At 36.1% G+C, this 22769-nt stretch overlaps 1 protein-coding gene across 2 annotated transcripts; it reads left to right on the forward strand.

Moving 5' to 3' along the window:
- The first annotated feature begins 43 nt into the window (after window positions 1–43).
- Window positions 44–21942, forward strand: LOC113498244. 2 transcript variants are annotated; one of them, XM_026878186.1, is made up of 9 exons: window positions 44–201; window positions 7180–7252; window positions 11418–11615; window positions 12782–12895; window positions 15639–15781; window positions 16512–16625; window positions 17148–17304; window positions 20160–21465; window positions 21868–21942. In XM_026878186.1, exons 1-8 carry the CDS (start codon window positions 170–172, stop codon window positions 21408–21410), a joined length of 2082 nt encoding a protein of 693 aa, XP_026733987.1. In that variant the 5' UTR covers window positions 44–169; the 3' UTR covers window positions 21411–21465; window positions 21868–21942. The 2 variants fall into 2 exon arrangements, with proteins under 2 accessions (XP_026733987.1, XP_026733988.1); XM_026878187.1 differs by lacking the exon at window positions 44–201 and adding an exon at window positions 1620–2335.
- Window positions 21943–22769: the final 827 nt, after the last annotated feature.

Raw genomic sequence — 22769 nt, forward strand, 5'->3', positions numbered from 1 at the left:
ACTTTTTTAAACGGCCATCTTAAAACCATATTGATTTGTGAAGTCACGTGATCAAAACAACTGTCAGTTCAATATCATCATGGCGTATTAGACTTTTCATCGGGCGGTTGTGTTTTGCTATGTTTTGTATTGTGATTATTTGAGTGAATTTTCGTATGTGATTGTTAATATGATATCGTCGATAATTTCTCGACTGGTCATGTAAGTATACTCCATTTTCCAATTTTTTTTCTTCATTTTAAAATTAATTTATTTTTGTCTGCTCCTTTGTTTGCATAAGAAATATTATTAATAATAATTTCCTGGTAGTCCTACTGCGTCCTTAACACGATAAAAAAGCCTAGCTTATTAATATATCAAACATTTTGCAACATGTATCACGATTTAGTTTAACGATCATCTGGTTTTAATACAACATATTGCTTGTAATTTTGAAACAGTAATATTCTTTTGTCATTGTAACCGTCATTCATTGTAATTATGTCGAGCACATTATAACATTATCGGCTGAATCAAGTGCTTTAATTATCTTAATTAAAGCAGCAGACATCTTCGTCTGTTCCAAGCTATTCCAGGCAACTGAATCCTTACTTAAATCTATTTAATTAAAACTATTGTAAGGTTATCGAAGCTATCAATTTTTTTTATCTTTAGTGTTATACTTCAACATAAAATTTGATTCATCACAAAATTTATGATTCACTGATCCACAGAAACTGTTGTAAAAATATCAAGCACCAAACTTATTGCACAAACACAATTATTACTAAAATTGGTGACTGTACTTAAGCATTTAAAGTTGGGAAGAGAATGACAGAAATATATTTATAAATTTCAATTTCTTTTTCAATACTTAAAGGTACAAATGGCTACACTGCATATTAGTTATTCTGACCTACCTCACATATGTTTCTTTTGTTCTACTAAAATAGTATATTCTTTGATTTGAACTTTCGAATGCCACAAAATTTACTGGCAACCAAGAAATATGTAAATAATACATTATAATATTAAAACAGTATGATTAGTAATGTTAATGTTGTATAATAATATGTAACTTGCTGGGAGAAATCCACCTGTTTTACAAAGGTTTGTTCATTGGGATAAACAAGCATTAAAGATAAGGCTTTAAATTAATTCACTTAAAATAATTGACCTATTTTAAGTGTTTCAGCTTAAAGATTGTGAGTAATACCATTCATGGAAACTAAAGAAACTTATTAATGTGAATAAATGCTGTCTGGAGTTCTTACAGCTTAAAAATGAGTCACATATGTATATTTTCAATGATAAAAATATTACTCCAATAAACACCTCAATTGTCGTTTTCCTACTGAAGAAAATATATGTGCCTAAGTGCCAGCTCTAAGTTAAAGAAAATGATTCAATAATATTATTTTAAAATTGAAGTCCAAATAGTTTCTGGATTATTTGTCATATACCTAATTTTGTTTATTCATTAGCTGCATGAATTTCACCTGAGTGAATTTGTGGCTCATTGTACTCAAACTTAATCCATTCCAAATTTTATTAAAAGCAATAAAAACTATGAAAGCGTAACGGGCTGATATTTATGATATTAGGTTGTTTGTTCAAATCTATGAATGAAAATTTATTTTTCTAATTTCGATCATTATTTGTTTAAAGAATCACAGATAAAGTATTCCTGTTCCCAAATCAATTGAAAAAAACCTTAAAATTACATTTAGCCTTTTCTTTCTCCAAGGACTTCATATTTTCATGTCTAATACAACTCATTCCTCTTCAGAAGCCCTCTTTTACTTTTGGAATTGTTTGTTTTTAATAAAGGAGTCTCTCTTTTTAATATGTCAATTAAATGCTTTGTGATTGTTCTCGGGTTCAAGCTAGCCATGAGCGTGGTAACATACATAGTCCAACACTGGCAATTATCCAAAAGCCGTGATTTTGGGATCAGCTCGTCATCTTGAAATTTGGCAACACTACACTACTTGTGTACGCCTTTTATCATTCTTTTCACCTTCAGACGTAAACCATCTCTCATGGAGAATAGTTCAAATTTTGAAAATGAGAGGAGTTTTGCCCGTTATTACACTACCCTATTGTATTAGCCATTGAATAAAAACTTTACTGAAGATTGCAATAATAGAGTTCAGTTGTAACAAAATACGCCGTGTCGTGTTAAACAAAGAAAAGTGAAGATTGGTTGCGGAATTCGTCACTAGGGTATCCCTGTGCACTGCCGGGTGCTATTTTCGGCAAAGCTCGGGCGTTCGCCTCTGGTGCAGTGAGGAGAAGGTTTAGTCGGTAACGCTCACGGCCTGCGTTCGCGTCGCTATTCTATGCAACAAGTGAAGTGCGTTGACACCTAACTGTTAGTGATTCATTTATCGACATTCGGTCTACGTAAAGAGTTATTAGTGTCTGTTCCGAGTGCGCTCAATCTGTTCGCGCTGTCAGGAGGTCGTACACCTTGACTGCGCCACGTTATGTGCTTATTAAGACACCTTGTCTTACCTTTTTAGGTATAGCCTCGGCTGAATTACGTGTACCTTTACCCACTTTTGTTGGTGACATATATTTTTGTATAATTTTAAATGTCTTCTCGAACGAAACTTGATATAAGAATAACTATTTATTACGAGGATCATGTCGTTGTGATTTATATTTAACTTGCGGTTTGTAATATTTTAGTTGCTTAAATGTAAGATCCTACAAATATATGATGTCTTGTACCATGTGTTTATTTTTAAATGATGATATGTTTGAAATATAATATAGCACGACACTGCTATAGTCCAGCCAGAGCACGAGTTCCTTGCAACACTAATGCTTCCTTTCCTGTTTAAAAATATCCCTTAAGCGAATTGTGACAATTAATATTTGCGTCCGTATACCCGGTACTGGTTAGGTAATTTGCATCGCAACTAGGTTAGTCTACCAAAATAACTGTGACATAATGATCCGACCAGTAGGTACAGTATGTCAACAAAATGAAATATACTCATTATCTTAACTGTGATGTTACGTCTTGATGAAAACTAAGAACAAACCATATGAGTTACACGTTTAGGCCCGTAAAAAAATATATTTTGACGGGTACCTACTTTAGTATCACAGAAGGATTTTTCTATAAAACAAATTGATCTATTATACTATATACCAGACACCTATTTTAATGTCAATAATACAAAAACATTACCATTAGGCCAGTACAAAGCGCTCAACCCAAGGTTTATGCCTATTTTAGACTTGACATTCATTTGGAACGACTACAGATAGGTACCACTAAGTAATAATCTATATTCGTTCGCTTTAGTGCTAGGTATAAGTTAACCGTAAAACATCAATTTCTATTGTTTCTAAAATAGGCGAGTTTGGTAGAACGGTAGAATAGCGCTACAAACAAACGCCAAAGTAATTTAAAATTTTAATGAACCTATGGCATGCTTGACCGATTCTTACAATACACAGGAAGTTTACATATTACTAGCGCCTTATTTACGCAAAATTATTTAGTTGTGAATTGATAACATGCAAATATAGTACGACAAGAGAATATTTACATTGTGAGATCTATGACGTTAACCAATGCAAAGTACGCATAAAGATCTGAACGGACTTCTGTCAGGTTGTCTAAACAATGACTGCTTTCAAAATACGAGTTTATAGCGTATGCTTACGATTAAATGGAGTGAGGCTAAAATTAAAATTGAGTTCACAGAGGTCACTCTACCCTAGCCAAAAAAGGCTAAGTAAAAAAAATTGCTTACAGACAAAGTGATACAACGTGGGAGTAATACATCCTACGCTTTCATTTATTAACGACATCCTAATTTACTGGAAGCTTTTTTGTTATAAGTTCTGTTATACGCATAGATTTTATTTGTAACCTCGAAAACATAGCCTACTATTGCAGCATGAAAATTTCGAATGTAACTCAGTGTGCCATTCGAAGACGTTTACTCATCGAAACAAAAAACCTTTTAATCTTGCTATAGCTGATACAGACAATTACCCGTAATGGCTATACACTACAACCATTAGAAATAAATGGTTTGCAAAGAATCAACAAAAACTACACCCGTTATTCAATACGACTAATCATAAGCCACGCCGCACCGGCCACGCTCAACTGACTGTTACATCGACCCTGAAGAACGATGCGATGCCACGATACGATGCGCACACTCCTTATTTAGTACACCAATAGCTGTACTCGTCCGTATAGAAAGGATCAAGCAGTTTTTTTATAGATATAACAGGATGCATTCCAATAAACGTGATTTGAATGTTGGATATCACGAACCGGTTTTCTAAAGTAACCCATATATCGATTTAGAATATTCCGTTTGAATTTTCATTCAATTTGAGGGACATAATTATTCTTTCTCGAATCCTTAAACTGTCGTAAATCTACGTTATCATCAATTGATCAGATTTTGAAAACAGAATAAGCTATTCTAGATAACCTTTTGAATCCAACCCACTTGAGAATGATTTATTTTGCGATGCATAATCACGAAGCGAGTACGAATTAGCCTTGCAATCTCAATAGGGTTACTAAAGGCTGTTATGAAGAGGCTGAATTATTGCAAACGTTCGACAATAATGATATTTCGATTGTTTGACATGCATTAGTATGAACAGTTTATTGCCAGCCCTAGATCTATACAGCGAACAAAGGTTTTAACTTCGCGTGTGATGTTCGGATGCAACGTCCTGTATTAGAGGTTCTTGACCCATATGCGTGAGCATTATTTTTATAACCGATCGTTTTCGTCAGTAGTTAAATAGGTTAGCAATATATTTGACGATTATTAATGTTTTGCTCGATGGACACTACACTATTGAATTATTTAAAAATGGTCTCGTGTTACGGCAAATTCTGCCGTAACCTATTTTGATCTGCAAATAATTCAAGTACGCCACGTTGGTCCCATGCATTTCCGTCGTAAAGGGCATGGTGTTGTAGTACGCACGGCTTGGCAACGGCTTCAGAATTAGAACAAATGCTTTGCTTCTCGCCTATTTATTTTAGGATGTTATTAGGGAGTTGTGAAATCAAACCATGTGCGTGTGTGTTCGTTTCGCAAGCACGATGATCTAGTTTTATCCACATTTAGTGTTCCACTTCGCGTGATACTAAGCAGATACATTCCGTGTACAATTTTAATTTAAATCAATACCAATTCGTCATACAGGAATAGTTTATTAGGAAGTGGCCAATCCATATAAACCTTGAGTTTTTTAAGGAACACAAATTTATCTAGCTTTAAACACGAAGTTGGTAGAATCATTTTTATTTGGATGAAATTGCATAAATCGATCGAATGAAAAACGGTTGGCACAAAATAGGAAGAAAACTATAATAAAAGGATTATTGACGAGGCCACTTTACATTTGAGTTATGACCAATCCATATTCGTAACATGTCTTATTGCCTCCCCCAGGTGGGAGTATCTGAACAATTACATCACACAGTTTCATATATGGATAATCATTGTTGTATTGAAGTTAAGAAACTTGCCTTGTACAAGAATATGTTTAAGAATGAGTATTTTTTAAACTATGTATGTTGGTATGAATCATCAGAAAGTTTGACCAACTTTACAATCATTGTTCGTTAAAACGAGTTAAGTAACGAGTTAAAAAGAGTTCGATTTAATCGAGTCTTACAGCTATACTCTATAATCTATTTGGATTTTTATCGTGTTTCGCAAATCAAGCTAATCAAGACATCCAAATTATAATCTTAAAATGTATAAACAATACTGAATGCAGAGCCAGACTACAATTAGACATATGTACAGGTATCTCTGTACATATACGTCCAGCTATGCAATTGTGTTTATTTTTAAAGTCGTCCAGCCTTATTGGAATCTTGATATCCAATCGGCTAACGCAACAACGCCGTTCGGGGTGGCTCATACTAAACTGGCGAAGACGTACGCTTAGCTTTGTCGTCAATTTATTATTCATCTAAATTGTCCACTCTTGCATTAGTCGCTTCCTCCGTATTTTTTTTATCTAGAATATACAGTCTCATATTACATCCAGTATCGTATCATAACGTCACTATCTGTAGTAACTACTAACTTGTTCCACCAGTAGTGATTGAAATTAATACCAAAGGCGCCTACTTTCAGCCAGCACTTACTCGTTAAAATTTCACGCACTCATGCATTTAGCCGGATAGTAAGCATGCAGTATAACGGATGATTCTAAAATGTTTGATCGACGAATGACAAACTGTTGACATGCGAAGTTAACTGGTTATGTTTAACTACACTTATTAATTGCAATTGTACATATGCTTATCCATTTCCTATTTTTATGCCGTGACGCATCAAAACCGTTATCCACGTAAAAACATGAGTCCAATACTTTTGCCACGTAAAAATACGAGTCCAATATTTTTGTCGTTAGGAAAACAATTAACTTATTGTTTTGAAATAAAAGACAACTTAGTAAAAGTAAAGAACCTAATTACCACTTGAAGGCCAGTGTTGTATACCTTTGGTGACTATTAACTTTCCAACCAAACACCAGTCTACGCGGCCTTACAACTTGCCTTTACAGCTCTGTACAGAGCACGTTGGTCTACAAGGTATTGATTTACAAGGTAGCTAACAGCTCGCCAATCATGCCGAGACAGATCTTTATTTAATCAGTCTCTACTGTTCATATAGCGTGTGCGTCTAAAATATTAATGTGCAGTGCATCCGAACACATTGACGGAACAGACACTAGTAAAACAATAAACAAACTGTGAATACCCATGCGTTGCTAGAAAACAAATGTCGTGGAAACCGTATCCATGGCGGTGGGTCGCGCAACCGGTAACCGTGACGACAGCCCTCGCTTGCCGCCGCTGAGCCTCGGACTGTCCAGCGTCCGCTTCATTGTCAACAAGCTAGAGGCCGATTACGCACGTGTCACCGCTTTTGACAGTGCCGAAACTAATCGAGAAGTCGTTAAATACGACCCTAACGTCGACGAGGGTTACGACGATAACGATGACTTCCCTCTCGGTTATCCGAGAGGACAAGTCTTTGGTCGATTCGCAACAAATCTAGGAGTGGCTCTCAGTAAATGCATTCCTAGTGTCACGTTTGGGAACTTCTGCGTATTCGCATTAACGACGGGATTCTTTGCACCGAGGATGATCACTTATTTGGTGGTGTATCCATTTTGCAGATTGGTATTCGGGACCCTCTACCCGGCTTATGCCTCATACAAAGCTGTCCGGACGAAGAACCTAAAGGAATACGTAAGTAAACTCATTCAAAATCAAAAAAAAATCAAAATCAAAATCAAAAATTGTTTATTCTTTAACATAACCTTTTACATTCAGTCTTACATAGAGACCTCCTTTTAAGTAAACATATACCTGTGTTAGGAGGCCCCGCTCTTCAAACTATAAGGAAACTTGGTAAAAGTTGTGTACAAAGAATAATATTTGTAAATACAATCAAAAATTAAAAGTAAGTTTAGATGTAGGATAAAATTAAATGAAAACAAAAACTTAAAAATAACTTCTAGAGATAGTAAAAACACAATAAAACTTCTAAAATATACGAAACACAGTAAAACTTAAAAACGAGAGTAATCATCAAAAATTTTTGTAGTTCTAGTATAGTGTGTTCGTATGTGTACTGTGTATGCATGTTTTAGGTGTGTGTGTACGTGTGTGTGTAGTGTGTTTGGTGTGTGTGTGCGTGTGTGTGGTGAATGTGTATGTGGGTATGTATGTTAGTCGCTTTTACTCATTTTAATGGAAAATAGTTCTATATCCTCATACGACTTTGGTTTTAGCCATTGAACAATAGCCTTTTTGCAATCCCTTATAGAAAGAGGATAGATATTTATTAACTTATTTATTTTATTATACAGGGCTGTCGATTTTGAGAGAAATTGTCTTTTTGCATATGTTGTTTTAACGAATACTACTGGTGCTATGACGTTTTTACTTCTTTTATTTTGAACTGTAGGGTCATACGGGAGGGTTTTGTGCAGTTTTAAAATAGCATATAGAATATACAGCTTTCTGACTGTTAGCAAATCACTAATAGAGTACAAATCGTCAGTAGGGAACCGATATGGTTTGCAGTACATAACCTTAATTAAAGATCTCTGTGCTCTCTCTAGCTCAAGAAACTTTGTCTTTGTTGCACCGCCCCACACTGGTATGCAATAAATTATTATTGATTGAGCAAGAGAAACATAAATTTGGTTTAGGAGCTTTTTATTCATTATGTGTCTTAAATGTTTAAATATCCAGATTAGCTTTCTAGTACGGGTCATCACCAAATCTATATGAGTATGCCAGGAAAGACGCTGGTCAACTATTATACCTAGGTATTTAATATGGGATACTTTTTCAATTTCATTACAAGTACAGTTTTTATTAGATGTACTGTGACAATAGTGGATTTTAAGACTATATTGACTATGGGGTTGAGTATTCCTATAATTTGTGAACGCTATGTATTTCGTTTTAGAAACATTAAGTGTTAGAAGATGAGTGTTTAACCAGTAAGCAATTTTAAGGAGACCATTTTCAGCATATTGATGCACGTCATCCCATGTATCGCCCGAGAACACGACGGCTGTATCATCTGCGTAAGAGAATATACGCCCATTTTCTAGAGTCATATTACACAGCAAATTAATATAAATTAAAAATAGCGTCGGGCCCAATACGCTGCCCTGGGGAACGCCATACGTCACTTTTGACTCCTCACTAACGTAATTTCCCACTCTTACTTTTTGTCTGCGATCACTGAGATAGTCTGTTAATAATGCTAACGGGACCCCCCTTATACCTATGCCTTCCAGACGATTTATGAGTATGGGTACAGAAACAGTATCGAAAGCTTTTTTTAAATCTAGGAAGACGGCTAGGCACTTCTTTCCAGAATCTACAAATTTAGTAATGTGACTACTTAATGTTGTAACAGCGTCCTCTGTTGAAATTTTTTGTCTGAAACCGAATTGAGCTTTTGAAATAATGTTAAATTTGTTAGTATACTTTATTATTTGGTAGTTTAAAAGTTTCTCGACTATTTTAGCTATTGCAGGTAAGACAGAGATAGGCCTGTAGTTATTGACATCGTGTCTATCACCACCCTTATGAACAGGAGTAATGATTGCTTGCTTTAAAGCTGGTGGGAATATGCCTTTTTCGAAACATAAATTAGTGAGCCGTGTTATTAACGGTACGACTATCTCATGAGCAATTTTAAGGAATTTTGTAGGTATGTTATCCCAGCCTGGCGCGCTATCAGATTTAAGACTCATAAGCACGTCATGAACTTCTTCGGGACTAGTATTAAGAAGTACAAAAGTAGAGGTTTGTGGGCTTATGATTCTATCAAATTCTGTGTTGTTTATGGTGGGTATTTCTTCAGCAAGGGTTTTACCAATGTTAGAAAAATAATTGTTGATATGATTAACGGAATCATTTGGTGTTGATTTTATTTCAAATAGTTCTAAATTATGTGTTTTTTTTGGTTTACGATGGGTAATATTATCAATTACGCTCCAAATTTGTTTAGAATTTTTATTTGCCTTTGTGAGTTGATCTTTATCATATTTTCTTCTAAGTTTTTTAACCAGATTGTTGCAATAGTTACGATACCTACGGTAAGTTATTTTAAGAATTTCATTTTCAGGATCAAGTCGTAACTTTCTTTGCATATTATTCCTGTTTTGAATACAACGTAAAATTCCCAACGTTATCCATGGTTTGATAATTCTGTTGTTTCTTGGAATTAAGGTAGTGATAGTGTTCTGCTGAAGGCAGCTTTGAAGTTCGTTTATTAATAATGCAGATAGTTCAACAGGATCATTAAGCAAATTTAGTTTGTGAATAGTGCTTAGTTTTAGGGTAGCTACTGCTTTGTTAAAATCCACATTCGTTTTACTTTTAAACATTTGTAAGTATCGTTATATTAGAGAGCTTTAGTATCATGATTCTTTTGTTTTAAACTCAATATTTTCTTTTTGTTTATACTTGTTTTACATTTGTAGTACTCTTATATTAGGAGCTTTAGTAAAATCATAAGATGATCTGTAATTGTGGTATTTAACACTGCAATAGAAGCTGCTTTTCTTATCTTGTTTAGTTTCAGGATAAAGTGATCTAGACAGTTTTGTCCCCTAGTTGGCAAGGCATGTCCTGGTAGCAGGCCATGCATTGCCAACATGTTAAGGTAGCTCAACCTGTTAGTACGATCATAAGTTTGTTCGTTTTGCTTGTAAATAATATTGATATTGATGTCGCCCGCTATTACTATATTTTGATATGCTTTCAGTGTTTCTAGGTGATTGTTTAAAGAAACTATAAAATTATCCGCATTATTATTCGACGGAGATCAAATATTAAATTACAATACATTTTTAAAATGCCGCTCTATTTTGTGACATTTTTTTGAGCAATTGTGGCCTATAAACTAAAAATGGCAAGTAATTGTTAAGTCAAACGACGAATTTCCATTTGACGAGCTCCAATTTGCCTTGTTGAAAAAATGTGTAATTTGCCGTAAATGGTTCAGTAAAGTACAATTATGGCCTTGTACCGGGCGCTCGCTCGTGTTTGAAACGCTTCGGTTCCCGCTGTGTCCTTTACCTTGTTCCCGGCTTCCTATGACTAATTACTAGCCGCCGGTAGCAGGTACATAACTCTCGCTTTGTTTTATAAACAATAGCCAGAATGTTGTTTAAAGGGTGTCATGATCATTATGAGACCGAGGTGACTTCTCAGTATGTGGACTGTTTATTTACATTATTAGTATGATTTCGTGTCCTTTATTTAGAAACATTGGTTTTTTATTTTATTATGGTCTGAAGTTAATTTTTGCAAACGTTTGATTAATTTTATTCTGGACTTATTCGGTTCGTAATTTCTGTTACCTCTTCATATGACGACTTTTCGAAGTTATTTCGAATACCTGAACACTGAAAACCATCGCCAGTCTTCTATGTGAGGGGTAGTTAATTGACCCATATGAAAGTCCATTACAGCGGTGCAGAAAACGGCATGCATTTGACAGCATTCCCACTTAATGTACTTATAGGTTCAAACGTAGCCTAAAGACCCTTGTTCTATGGGTGCGTTGGTTCAATAATCCTTTGCATGTTGTGTTCTTTAGACAATCGATATTCATGCCACATTGAATTATGCTATTTGCATTAAGGCAATCTAAATTCGATTATTTGTCAGGGTTATCGTGATGACACAATAACCTTTATTTTAATTTTGTCATTATAATATTATAACTTACTGGATCTAAAAAGGCGTCAGATGTTGGTGCTCAAAACTAAGACTGGGCATTTTATATTCGTCAGAGGAAGTAGTGAGCGAGCCCATTTTAAACAGCCTTCAAAAATCTTTAAAAAGAACACATATAAAATGAAAAACCCTTAATTTCCAGGTAAAATGGATGATGTACTGGATAGTGTTCGCCTTGTTCACATGCACGGAGACGTTCACCGACGTGTTCCTATCATGGTTCCCGTTCTACTACGAGGTGAAGATAGTGCTCGTACTGTGGCTGCTTTCGCCGGCTACAAAGGGTTCCTCCATACTGTACAGGAAGTTTGTTCACCCAGCGCTCTGCAGGCGGGAACAGGTAAGATCTCTTGAAAACGTTCTGCCAGTCAAAATCCAGGAACAAAATTGATTAACAATAGTTTAGTCTTAGAAGAGTCCAGGTTCAGTAACATCTAAATACAATAGTTCCATGATGCAACATGGCAAGTTGAGTTAGAAGTCATTTTTCTGTTTACGAATATGTTAGGCTGTTTTGTCTAAATTGCGACATCCACAAACAGCATTTTTTTTTGTTCTAGCTTTGTTAATATACTTGTGTTCTTTATTCGTACTGTCCGTGAATAGTACGTGCTCTCTAAAAATAATAAAATATATTTATTTACATAAAATATATCTAGTCACCTTGCATTCATAGAAATTCACAAACCAAGAAAATTTTGAGCAATACTGACTGCTGCATAAGATTTAAACGAGTTATTAGCATTAACATTTTCAATCAACACATTGAAATGGATTTTAAAACAAGCATCATAGAGTCAACAACGTTTATTGCTATAAGCATTGTTTTTTTTACTGATTCCATTTAATATGAATAGGTCATAACAGTATATATTAGGACCCTTTGAGTTGGGATTTCAATCTAGTTTAAAGAAATTAATTCAGTGTATCACTAAAGTGCTCATCGACTAAATTAATATTGAATACTTAGTTCAACTTTCGAATAAAACATTCATTTTCATATTCGATCTTTATTTACTATCGCAATATAACCCCATAACCCACTATACAGTAACTTGTATGTTTATTAGTGTAAAAATAGATCGCGCTGTGCTATTTAATCTTGTAATTAAATCCTTCGGTTGCCGTTATGACACCCACGAAGTATGATAGGAATGATAAGATAGTCTATTTATTCTACTAAGTTCAAATGTTTTGATAGTAGAATTGATTTAAGGATTGTCAAATAAATATTATTTATGCTTAAACTAACATTGTCGATTCCTATTTGGCAATACATTTCGATTAAAATTAAGTGCCATCTCGTTTCAATTCAGTCGCGCATATTGCCATATTTTATCGTATCAATTGAGCTTGTTTAAAGCTCTGCCAACTTAAGCTGGCACTTTCAATTCTTTTATAAGTGATCGTCTCATGGCCATGGTAAACGTATAATGAATTCACCTATAAAAATGTAATAAACATGAAAAACAGATGTAATAAATCACTTGAACGTTACTTTTTCAGGAAATAGATGAGTACATAGCGAAGGCCAAAGACCAGGGTTACCACACAGTTCTCAATTTGGGCACCAAAGGCGTCAACTATGCCACAACTGTTATTATGCAGACCGCCATTAAAGTAAGTTTTAAGAACCCTTCATAGCCTTAATAGCATGCTTATGTTTTATAACTGCGCTCTCATGTAAGATCTTGGAATGATAACAGAAAGGTTACAAAATGTTCCAAAGGTCCAGGAGCCAGAATAGGGTGTCGGTGGGCTTTAACCCTTAACATGAATACACAGTTCAAGAGTTCATTAGATGTTTGTTTTTGTGTTGTTTTCATACCACCCTAAAGTCACCAAGTAAATAAGTAAACCAAAGCAAGTGTGGCATGTTTGATTACAGTGTGTATATGTAAATAATTTAGTAAAACGCGAATACACCTTTAGCCAGTAGTGCTGATTTGCACACAGCTTGATGTTCCTTTGTTGTCTTTCTAAATTGGCCTTATCGCACAACGAGCAAGCTAGTCACCCAGAGCCACCAGTCATCAGGCATGACCACATTCCAGACCATGTAATATCTCAGCTATCACATCAGATTGAAATAAACCACATAGACGCTTTGTTTAATTTCGTCTTTTTTTAATTTTATTAACACGCTTTTTTAATTTCTCCCTTTCCACCCCGTCTTTCCCAAATATCCTTTCCGTTGCTGCTTCACGCAGAACTTCAATCTGCCGAGTCCCGAGCAAGACAGAGACGCACGAGCTAGACAAGCGATAACTGCTCGCGACGTACCCGACGGCTACCACGATACCTACGACGATTTAGAGTACCAGCGCTCGGAACTGCCCGGCATTGTAGAGATAGTGGAGCTGGACCGCGACGAGCCGCAGGACTACGGGCCCGGGGACGGCGACCCGCACGACCCCGACTACGAGCCCGACTCGGCCGCGCGCGCCCGCGTGAACCTCGTGCGCAAGCGGAAGCCCGCCAAGGACAAGAGGCCGCGCAGCCGCTCGCGGGGCCGCCGCACCAGGAGCCAGGCCGCCGTGGACAAGGAGAACAACGAAGTCAAGGTCGACTGAATTATAAACACGAATCAAGCTCAACTGTGATGTTTAGATAATTTTAGACAACGTTTAGGATTGTCCGTTGTTTTTAAAGTATCAAGTGTGTCACACTTTACGACGAATTTATGCATAAATTGCGACTAGGCAGGTCATAAAACTTCAAAATTGATGGTGACACGATTTGACGCTTTTAAATATGTATTTGATCGAAATTTATTTCCTACTTAGGTCTAGGGCTGATGATAATGATTAATTTTTTTGCCGTCACCCCTGTCACTAAATTTGCATCTGTGAATATTGACGGTACATTGTCGTATTTTGTGGCTCAATACTTTATTTGAAATAAGAAAATAACATTACCGTATGGAATTAAATAAAAAAAATCGCATTTACTCTTCAATATTGTTAAGCCACAAAATAAGACTGTTTTATGGCAGGGTAGTCCAATTCATAATAAAGTGGTTAAGAGCTTTTAAAAACGAGTGTGTTGTAATTTCTCCTCAATTGGCAAATACTAGTGCCAATGTTAAATATATTATATAGTATCATATTCTTAGTATAAATCGTATAGTCCTTATTACCAAATGTTTCTGAGATATCTTAACCACATCTCTAGAAATATTAAGTAGTTAGTATTTACAATTTCAACCATTCTGCGTATAGGACGAGGTTGTGCTGGATACATGCCTCTTGTTTATGATTCTGTTATCACGACGTTTGAGGCTGCTATATTGAATATATTTTTGATAATATTTATCTCAATTTTTTGTTATGCCACAATGCAAATCAACTTCAATGCAACTAAAACCAAAGCATCAAATCAAATTCGTGTCGCATTTCTTTGTGTTTATTGTAAGTGAATTATTTTATCTCTCTTGTAAAATTCTTGCCTCTCCTAATCCTATCTTTTATTTTTTAATTGTGGAATTCATTTCTTTTTGTCAAATTACAGGCCGTCCAGGTGTTCCTTTTAAATTGTTACTTATTTTGCTGTATTGTTTATTTTCCACTTTTAAAACTTGCACAATTTTATAGACGATCCAAAAAATATATACATAGCATGACGTCTGTAATTATTACATAATTAGTTGATAGATTCATAGAGGCAATAAACATATACGTCTTGTCCATGGCTAGGATGAAATATAGAATTCAATTTAACGTAATAAACTAAATTTATTGAATATCTAGCAATGGCAGCTTTACGAATATTGCCTCTATGTAAGATATTTGTAAAAACGCATGTGTTGTGAATCCACCAACTTATATTGTGTTATTTAGATTTAGTTGTGTGACTGATTTAGTTTTATATTCAATGATTTCTCAATAAATAATCGCGTCTCCTCTTTGTTCATTTATTTTTTATCTGTAAAGCGTTCAATACCATCGCTTTAATAGAAATAATGAGAGCATGTGCTATGCTTTACAAAGCTTGTGTAAACTAAGGTGTTACTGCTGATTTCACGTGAGTAAAATTTATAATACTAATATTTTAAGACTGCACCTAACTATTAATGCTAGTTCATCATATTATATACATGAGAAACATTTGCTCGTATTTTTCATCAGGCGCAATTAAAGATTTTATTATCCCTAGCTATAGCCTGACTTTCAACATAAGATTAGTTTTTGTAACATACATTTTTTATTACTTTTTATGGCAAGACCATCCAGTTGCAGCCCTTTTGTGAATACATCAAAAGCTAAATACCTCACCGACGCCTGAATCTTTAAAAGAAATATTGTCTCGATTATGTGGATATTACCTATCCCTTTTTTTATTAATTTATTTTGTGTCTCGTCAGGGCGGCGGTGGATTAGTACAGCAGCTCCGCAAGAGTTACAGCCTGTCTGATCTGACGGAGTGCGAGCCCCGCGAGGAGAGGGGCAGCGATGAGGCTGATGACGTATTAGCAGAGCCTAGGCTGATTAGGCGAGGAGGAAAGAGGTTAGTACTATGTGAAGTTCTATCGATTTCGCGTAAGTAGAAGAAGAGGTACCACATTCAAGGCAATTCAAGCCGATGCGAAAACGTCATCATCAGCCTAGCTTTTTTCCAAGTGTAATGGGGTCGGCTTATAGTATAACCGGATTCAGCTAAGTACCAGCGTTTTACAAGGAGCGACTCCCTATCTGACCTCCTCAACCTTGTTACCTGGGCAACACGATACCTCTTGGTTAGACTGGTTGCCAGACTTTTCAAGCTTCTGACTACCTGTAACGGTTGTCGAAGATGTATTAAAAATAGCCGGGCCCACAATTTAACGTGCCTTCCGAAACACGGAGAAACTCGTATGACAAAGATCTACGGACCAACCGCGTCAAGCGTAGCTTAACCAGTGATCGAGTCACTTATGCGGTTAGCTTAGCCAAGAGAATCGAATGCGATGCGAAGACGTAGGCTTTCACAAAAAAGGGAAATATCATCTCTGGCAATGCATCGCAATTGGCACGATATTTCTCATTACCGCCTATGTGAAATTCATTCCATTCGCTAAGGTCCTTTGCTCAAAAAGTGTTTGTGTGTTTAGTTGCATGCTGTTTATGAATGTAATAACATTGCTGCGCGTGAAGATTTTAAACATTATTATTTTCGATACTTTTTTTGCGTTTTACACTGTATTTTAAACTATTTTTGACTTCTTTTTATAGAATTCTCTCCTTTTATTCAATTCTAGTGGGTTCACGACTCGTCGCAGCGCTTCAGAATCTAACAGCCGTTCGCCGATGTACTTCCCAGAGGTGGATGTCGATGTCAGACCTCGCCCTAGGAGTGACGAGCCCGATTTCAGGTTTTTAATTATTTCTCATTTAGTCTAACTTAGATCAAGTCATTGATGAGGAAGCTATGAAGGGATGATTGTTATCCTATTTTATTCCGTAAACATAAAATATTTAAATTGTATCATAATAAAAAACGCCATGTTTCTTTATTTCAGTTTTTGAAAAACCTGTTATGAAATAGAGAAGGCAAAATATTGTAATATTAACTCAGGATGTCATGTATGTGCCATATGCTATATCCCCTTATGTATTAACGCTAGAACCGTCATATATAGACAATATTCTCATCAATAGGTTTAATTAAAAATAATAGTCACTTTTTGTTTCGCAAATATAAATTGGTCAAATTACAGTGAATAGAACTTACGCGTGACGGCACTGTTGTGTATAATTTAATTATCTCTCTGACGGACTAAAATTATTTTCACTTTATATGCATCATCCCTATTCTTAAGCGATAAATCAGTGACTCATGAGCGTAATATATAAGAGGATGCTCTCTCCAATTCTAAATAAGTTTCCCATTGCAGTCACATAAAGTCATCGGAGGACATAAGTTCTGGGTACTCGAGCGCGGACAACAGCGCGTCGCTGTCCCGCGCGGCGTCGCTGGGAGCTGGCGCGCGCGCCCGCGGCCGCGCCGCCCGCACCAGCGTCACCGCCATCAAGCGCCCGCAGGCGGCCGAGGTCTGGTAACCCACACATACAGCGGATATTTACTGACGCATGGGTGTAGTATCACGAGTCCGTCACAGTAGCATAAAAACCCGTCGGATTTCTAAAGCTCTTTGAACGCGTTTAGCTTCAGATAAAAATTTAGTTTCCTCGCCTTTTTTAAATCATCATAGAAAAGGATAAAAAAATAATCTTTGTGTCGGAGGCTTACAAACATTCAAGTCAGTTGCCCAAAGACATCCAGACTCCAAGACATACATTTGTGGACACAAAATGTAAACGTGGAACGCAAACGCTTGTCCTACGTGAGAATCGAACTCGCAGCACATCGTTTGACGTGGTGACCTCAACCACTCGACTATACGTGCCGTATTCTTCTGGTTCTTAATGATATCTTAGCAGCTAAATTTTCCCCTTCTGTTGAACGCACAGATATAGATACAATTGCATATCTGTGGTTGAACGTGTGTATGTTCATTGTTACTGTGGGAAAAGGCCTCTACTAATAGAAAATTTATATTTATCGATACTTTTCTCATATATTTTTTATAATAACTATCGTCAGACTGATTCATTATTAAATGATGTAACGGTTTACTCACGCGTATTTATCGGGGTAGCCCGACTAGTTTCGGACCCAACCGGAGTCCTTAATCATGAGCAGACGCGGCGGGATCGCGAGTCGAACTGACGTCAGCGGCCGCGCATCTCGCTGCGTAGCGCCGCGCCCGCGCCGTGAGCGGCGGTGGGGCCGGCGACGCCGGTGGCGCGGGTGGGGGTCTGCTGTCGTCATTGGCATCGTCCGTGTTCCCGTTCTGGCTGAGTCAGTGCATACTATGCTGACCGCGTCGCTCTCCAGGCTTGGCTTCATATGACATAACGCAGCATTCAGTGCTGGTTTCCACGCTGCCGGCAGTGTCCATCCACGGTCTCTGTTGAAATTCGGGTGACGGCTGATTTCTATAGCCTCCCGTACTTTTCGCGGCACGAAGTATTTCTCCTTCGCTAGTACGGAGGCTGCTGAACCAGCACTGAATGCTGCGTTATGTCATATGAAGCCAAGCCTGGAGAGCGACGCGGTCAGCATAGTATGCACTGACTCAGCCAGAACGGGAACACGGACGATGCCAATGACGACAGCAGACCCCCACCCGCGCCACCGGCGTCGCCGGCCCCACCGCCGCTCACGGCGCGGGCGCGGCGCTACGCAGCGAGATGCGCGGCCGCTGACGTCAGTTCGACTCGCGATCCCGCCGCGTCTGCTCATGATTAAGGACTCCGGTTGGGTCCGAAACTAGTCGGGCTACCCCGATAAATACGCGTGAGTAAACCGTTACATCATTTAATAATTTTCTCATATAGTTTTTGACCAAAAATATTTTATTTTATACATAATAAAATACTACACCCATGCCAAGTATTAAAAATCATACTTTTAGATACTTGATTGAGTTGAAATAGTGAGATTCAAAATGATATGTAAAAATATCTTTTCAAAACTATGATGTAGATGTAACTAGAGAGAAAAACACAGATGTGAGCATAAAAGTATAATTTGACCAATTGAATTTAATTAATTATAAGTAAATATGGGATATCAAGTGTCTACTGAATAAACTCCCTCAGCCTTAGTTCATAAAATTCTCATTACTCATGCGTCGGTTTCCATATAATGTTAAATTATATTTCATAAAAATATTTAATTTAATCAAAATTATTTGTCGGCACAATTTTATAGTACTAGCACTATGCATAAAATCTGGCATCTTAATTATTAAACTAAGCAAAGTTTTTGTAATGGTCTATCTAATTGCAACTTTGTGTTGAAACCTAATTAAGGAACACTTAGAATTAAGTTAAAAATTAAAGAAGGATGTTTCCACATTACAGTCTAGTTAGTATGGAGAAACCGACATGCATGAGCAACCTAAACTAGGTTTAATTTAAAACTGTTTGCAAAAAAATGTGCAAAACAAGGAAAAAAATGAAAAGTTAAGTAACACTATATTGTATGAATTTCATAATATTAAACTGAATATTATGAACTTGGGCTGCTGGTTACAAACACCTTAAGATATTGTGTGATTATTCTATTATTTAAAAGAACGCATTAAAACACTCTAAATATACTAGTAGAATAATTACTGCAATATTCTATCAGATCATTACATCACTCAAACATAAATTACCTTTTTTTTTAACTGAATATTGTATAAGTATATAAGGTTCTATGGGGGAACATCTATGTAGGGAATTATGCAGACAGCTGATTGCTTTCACTATTCTAATAATAAAGTGGTGAAGCTTTTAATGTCGCGTAGATTTAAGCTGCATCACTGCCTACGTAAATGTTTTGTTTTGGTGTGCCAGGGTACGAATGGTGCAGGGTCTTGGTTGAAACCAGAACATAGTATGTGAGGAAAACTTTTAAATATTGACTATTTGACTGAACAAATATATCTTGAAAGAATGGTGTCTATTTGATGGCTAGGTATGTGTAAAGGCTCAAATGTAGAAAATGACATGCCTAACTTATAAAGTTAAATGCTATTTGGCTTCAAAGTGTTATGATTATAGTATTTTATGTAAGATATAAAGAAAGTATTATGTTAATATAAGATAAATCGATTGGTATATAATTTAAGAAGAAAAATAAAATACCCTGGGATCGGAATAATGTAATTGAAATGTAGAATATGATCATATGGAACTTATTAAATTGCAGCTTTTATTATTTTGCTCGCAAATATCTATACCAAAGTTATTGCGATTATTTTGCCAATAAGTCTGTTCATTGCATTTATTAACTTATATTACTTTTTGGTTTTCTTTATTTCGATATAGACTTAAGTACTTTTTATTTAAAGGAAAGTGAAGTTATCATCGAGGAGCTACAGGACGACGATAGTTTTGAGTATGCGAATATGCCCGCACTTATAAATCTCCCGTCCCAAGTATTCTTATCCCACACACAACCCCCCTTCATATACCAATATGTTGGTGATCAAGTTAAGATTCTTCAAGTATTAGGTAACTTCCCCCTTGACGCAAATGTTGATAATCAAACCGATACCAATACAGTTTACCGGGACCAAAAAGATGTAAATTCTGTAAAAACTTTGTTAGATAATGCAGTAGAAAAACATGTTACAAAAAAGGAATCTATAATAAAAGAAGCAGATATTGTAAAAGAAAATGATAATGTAAGCGACATTCCCGTTGAAAGTCAACAAAAAGACAATAAAGATGAGCAATTTAGTACAAATAAAACAGAGCTAGACGAAACTGCCACGAAGGAAATAGATTCCGTTAGTTTGAATAAAAATGAAACTGAAAGTACGCCTCATACTGAAATAACGAGTTTCGAAACCTCAGTAAACGATAACGATTCTGTTGAAAGCGATGATGAAGCCTCATTTGGAACGCCCGATCATTCACCAAAGAGTAAAAGAAAATTCCCAAAGGGTAAATATGGAAAGGGCAAGGCCCCACCCCCGCCTAAAGATGATATAGATGAGGTGACAGACGCTAAGCAAGTTTTAAATACATCAGATACCGATACCATTCCAGATAGTACTTTATCAGATGAGGAAAAATTACCAAACATAAGCGTTCAAGAAGCTTTTGTATCAAAAGGGTTACCTGTCAACCAGACAAATGAAACCAAAAAGCGGCACAAATCTAAATCGCCGGCACGAGCCCCTAAAGGTAATAGTTCAGGCTTCGGCAAACTGTTGCAGTTGCCTGGAAAGCTCGCTTTTTGGAATAAACAAGAAGAGAAACCTAAGTCGGACAGTACCTCAACCTCATCCGATGATAACAGTAGAAGATCATCAACTATTGAAAAAACCGTTGATGATTTTCAGAGTTGTACTGATTTAAATACTCTTGTTGACGATGAGAATAGAGTACTCAATGATAAAATTGGAGTACAGGAAGTCGACAAGGGCGATGATCAAATTAGTTTTGCTGACGCCTCTGATTTAGGAGATGCTATAAGCGATAAAAGTAACGCACTTCAGAGACTTATTGAGGCGAAGATAGAGAGTCACCCAGAATATAAGATAATCTCACTTCATGACAATACGCCGACGACTTCAAAAAGCACTGACGTTTAAAGGCTATCCTATGTCCCAAGCCCGCTTTAAAATTGCAGCTGAAGTTAGCACAACAGTATGTTTATTTTAGTTTCGTTTTTTGTGTGTCTTGATGCATGCTTGTTTTGTTGGTTTACTCATTTTTAATAGCACACATGAACAGTGCAGTGTTGTTTTCAGCGAAATTAAGTTGTTAATATTTAGCTTTTGAACATAGAGGTGTTTTTTTTATGTTTGCTGTGTTGTATTTCACCTGTTTATTTGTTTTATTATTTTAACAAATGTTCTTCTATCCTAATCCTATGTTAAGACTGACAATCCTAGCCAAACAACTCATATGGTTGCACTTTCATTTAATGTAAGATAAAACTCAATAATGTTGTATTATGCTGTAACAATTAAAAATGCAACTATAACAACTAAGTAGTGTGCTTGTGCTTTTTTGAGTTAGTTTTCAATTTACTCCTTTTATTTTCAGGCAATGCTGACGGCCTCTGCTACCATACCTCGCGCAAAAAAATCTAATAAAAGGAAAACACAGTAGATCATACCCAAATAAGTATAAATATTTAACCCTGTTGTTCACTGGGCTCGTGCAAGAACGATTTATGCTCTCTAACTTATGCAGAAATAAATATTTAGTTTAAATAATTTCAATTCTAAACTCGATTAAAGATTTTCGCGCAGCTGTTACGGAGCATAATGTTATTCAGATCTTCCAAGCTTTTTAGAGGCATTGATGCCATTCAATAATTTTCATTGCCTACGAATTAAACCCGCATGCATACTCACATAAGCGTTTGTCACAGTAGATATATAAAAAAAAACTCTTAAAGACACGATTGTTGCGAACTCGAGAACTATATCATTATATCGGCCAGTTCAGTTTGTAATGACGATAACAAATAACTACCTTTATAGTCGGTACGCGTCGAAACGATCCCTTTTATCATGACTCTTCCATTAATGGCTGTTAAAGCCCGCGTATGTTAAACAAGACTCGTCTATATTATATTATCATTACATGCGACACATATAAGCTTGACGATCATCTAAACGAATCATTCGTTGTAACTCTATAAGAATTATTGTAAAAATTGTCTCTTTTTAAAGCGTCAGGTCTTGTCTTCATTATACAAGGTTAATATTAATTTTGAAATGTTAAAAACATCCCGGCCATCCCGTCTTATTTATAAGGCATAAAATGCGTAATTGTTTTTATTCGTATTATTTATGAGAACATAATTCTCAATAATGCTCTGTTCTGTTGCATTAATTCATCGTAATTTGAAATCATTTAGAATAGTTGTACTATTTGAATGATTAAAAATAGTATTTTTTCATAAATAAAAAATAGAATTCGGATCATAATATTACTGG

This window comes from Trichoplusia ni, chromosome 10 (genome assembly GCF_003590095.1).
Source record: "Trichoplusia ni isolate ovarian cell line Hi5 chromosome 10, tn1, whole genome shotgun sequence".
NCBI classification, from domain to species: domain Eukaryota; kingdom Metazoa; phylum Arthropoda; class Insecta; order Lepidoptera; family Noctuidae; genus Trichoplusia; species Trichoplusia ni.

Coding starts and splice junctions, on each gene's coding strand:
- LOC113498244 (XM_026878186.1), top strand. CDS start 170: ATGATATCGTCGATAATTTCTCGACTGGTCAT. Junction 202..7,179: donor ATAATTTCTCGACTGGTCAT/GTAAGTATACTC, acceptor TCCATTTTGCAG/ATTGGTATTCGGGACCCTCT. Junction 11,616..12,781: donor CGCTCTGCAGGCGGGAACAG/GTAAGATCTCTT, acceptor TTACTTTTTCAG/GAAATAGATGAGTACATAGC.